This window comes from Propithecus coquereli, unplaced genomic scaffold (genome assembly GCF_000956105.1).
Source record: "Propithecus coquereli isolate 6110/MARCELLA unplaced genomic scaffold, Pcoq_1.0 Scaffold585, whole genome shotgun sequence".
Classification (NCBI taxonomy): domain Eukaryota; kingdom Metazoa; phylum Chordata; class Mammalia; order Primates; family Indriidae; genus Propithecus; species Propithecus coquereli.
In genome coordinates this window covers 681550-684275 of record NW_012151785.1, presented here as the reverse complement: position 1 = coordinate 684275, position 2726 = coordinate 681550, and the positions used below count along the sequence as shown (strand labels likewise).

The 2726-nt window shown below is 37.8% G+C and overlaps 1 protein-coding gene across 1 annotated transcript in view; it reads right to left on the bottom strand.

The window, feature by feature from the left end:
- PARG (poly (ADP-ribose) glycohydrolase) overlaps window positions 1–2726 on the bottom strand; it is a 163850-nt gene that overhangs the window by 80636 nt on the left and 80488 nt on the right. Inside the window, exon 12 of the mRNA XM_012658406.1 lies at window positions 2479–2554. Coding sequence (XP_012513860.1) covers window positions 2479–2554 — 76 coding nt within the window. The remainder of the gene's footprint in view (window positions 1–2478; window positions 2555–2726) is intronic.

Sequence of the window (2726 nt, the reverse complement as noted above, 5' to 3'; positions counted from 1 at the left end):
ATTTAAATAACCTGCCCATGGCTAGTAAATAAAGTAGCAAAAATTTATTAGAACCTAGGAAGCCTAATTCAATGGCTCAAGCTCTTAACCAATATGCTATACTTCTAGAAAAATTACTTTCCCAATCTCTTACAGAAAGCAGTACCATAAGTTTGATTTTTTTTTTTAACATTCTTTTTTTAGGTCCTACTTTCCCAGTCATTTTATTCAGAGGGAGACCACCTGTGAGGATACTACTGAAAAGATAAAGAAGCATAATCCAAAAATCTCTGGGCTGTCAGTAAGAACTTCAAAACAGAAAGTCCATCTGTTGTCATCTATTCTCCATGACTGAAGCTGGCAACTTTATAGTACAGTTCTCAATACAACTATGAAATTGCTAGAAACTGTTTTTTGTTTTGAAGCATCCTCCAACTTGCCAATAGGTCTCCCTTTCCGGTCCTAGCAAATCCTTTACACCCCTGCCTCAGGAATCAAAGACGTAGACAATTCTGGCTCTGTGATTAACTAAGCCTGGCTAAGACATTCGCTGATAATCAAAAGGTTAACTACAACATGACAGAGACTTGGAATTTCAGAAAAGCCTCTAAGTTCCTGGCACCCGCTTAGCCCCTTCCTCTTGGGAACAACCAACAATCCTCATCTCTTCTTCATCTTCCCTCTTTAAGTGAATGCATGTCTCTGGTTCTATGGAGTCTGGGAGACTGATTTTAATTACATTCTCCAACTCACTTATGAAGCAGCTAAAACAAAAAAGAGATCAATGAAATAAAAATAAGTTAGACAAGGTATCCAGTTAAATTCTGCCTATCAAAATTAAGGGAACAATCTTGGTCTTACTTAGCGGCAAAGTTACTGTATCTCATTGACACAGCAGCCTTGGCAGTCTCTCCCATACGGTGACATACAAATGGGTGTTCTTTCACATTAGTGCCAAATGAATGTCAGATGCAGAGTAGAGATCCTGGCTCAATTAAAAATAAGCTCTTGGAATGGTCCATAAAATCTACACCAAAGTGACATGAACAAAACATATGCATTCCTGTTAGAAACTAATAGAACAGGACAGAAAAACAATCCACTGTACTCTGGTCAGGCCAGATAACATAGCAGAATGTTACTTTTAGTTCTAGACACTGTATTTTAAGAAGGACCAATGGGAGTATGTCAAGAGCAGAGATAAAGGAAGAACGAGGTAAGTAGAAGGGAGGCAGAAGACAGACATTTTTAGTGAATGAAACTGTGTGACAATAACACAAGCACCTAATGATGAAACAGACTATGGTGAAACAGTGAATTTCCTATCCCTGAAGCTGTCCAGTCTCCATCTGTTGCAGGTATTACAGAGCCAACCAATACTTTTAGTAGGCAGCTGGGCCAGATGACTTCCTGGGGCTGCTTTCATCTCTAATATGCCATGACTCCAAAATGCTGTACATGTTCTCTTCCTTTTCTGGATCAATTTTTTTTCTCTCTCTCTTCAGGTTGCTGAATCTTTTATCTACTTCCCTCTATTAATAATCATCTCAACCATGCGAACAGCCTCCTGAAGTAAGTTTCCCTTTCTTTCACCTCACAAACATCTTTGATGGATGAAAACACCACAGGAAAGCCACCTAAGCAGATATGCCTTCAAGTTAACTTCCCTTAAGAGTGATTTTCCTTCATCACTAATCCCAAACAAAACAATTACAAACCATTATCAAAATTAACTAAGTTTACAATGCTCCAAAAATGGGATAAAGAACACAAAACACTAACATTTTGTCTCTGATTAGTGAATTCAAAAAAACTACTATAAATCAAAAGATTAGATTAGGTGTTACTACATTTTCAAGCTCAACATATGGGGTGTTTTGTTGATCCCTTTCTCCAAAAATACTTTTTAGAAGTGAGGGCAGTAATGAGGATTGGGAGATAGACAGAATTACCTTCTCTTTAATAGGGAAAAGGACACTAGCAAGCATAGTTCGCTCATGTGCCTAAAACTGTCACATATGGGAGAGAGGTCTTTCTAATCAGTCGGTTTTAGATGTCTGCCTCCTAGACCTAAATAAGGCTGTGGGTGGCAAAAAACATCTCAAGCTGGTCATCATTTGGGGCACAGCAAGTGTCTTTAAAGAAAAAGAACAGAACTGCCTGGTGACAGCTTGTCAAGACCATACCCTGGGAACTTCCTCCACTGTCAACCTACAATCAATGTCTGAACCAAGAGGACTGATGTTGTCCAGATCTTGGGATTTTCTGTCAAAGGCTTTTTAAAGAAGCACGTGTAAGAAACAGAGAGCATACACTGGCAAATAACATTACCAAGGCTGTCAAAGTGATCTGTTTGGTGTTTTTCTCCATTCTGCTAGCATGCTTCTTTGCATTAAATCAGTTTAGGAGACAAATAAACAGTTTTTCAAATTTCTTTTACTGTCAGAAGCTTGATAAGAGAAGGTCCTAAACACACAGACACTACTGAGATTCACCTACCTGTAGCATGCCTCGGCCACTTCCTTCTATGGTACCTTCATAAGTGACATGCAATCGCGTCAAGGGTTTTTCACATCTACAATATAACAAGATATTCCCTTACTCATTTTTTAATATATGTTTTTCAATTTTTAAAAATTCTCTTAATTCTGAAACTCAAGATACAACCATCTCAGACTCTTTATTCTTTTTTAATGACAAGTAATTCACTACAGACAAATCTGAAAATACAGATAACTATAAAAAAA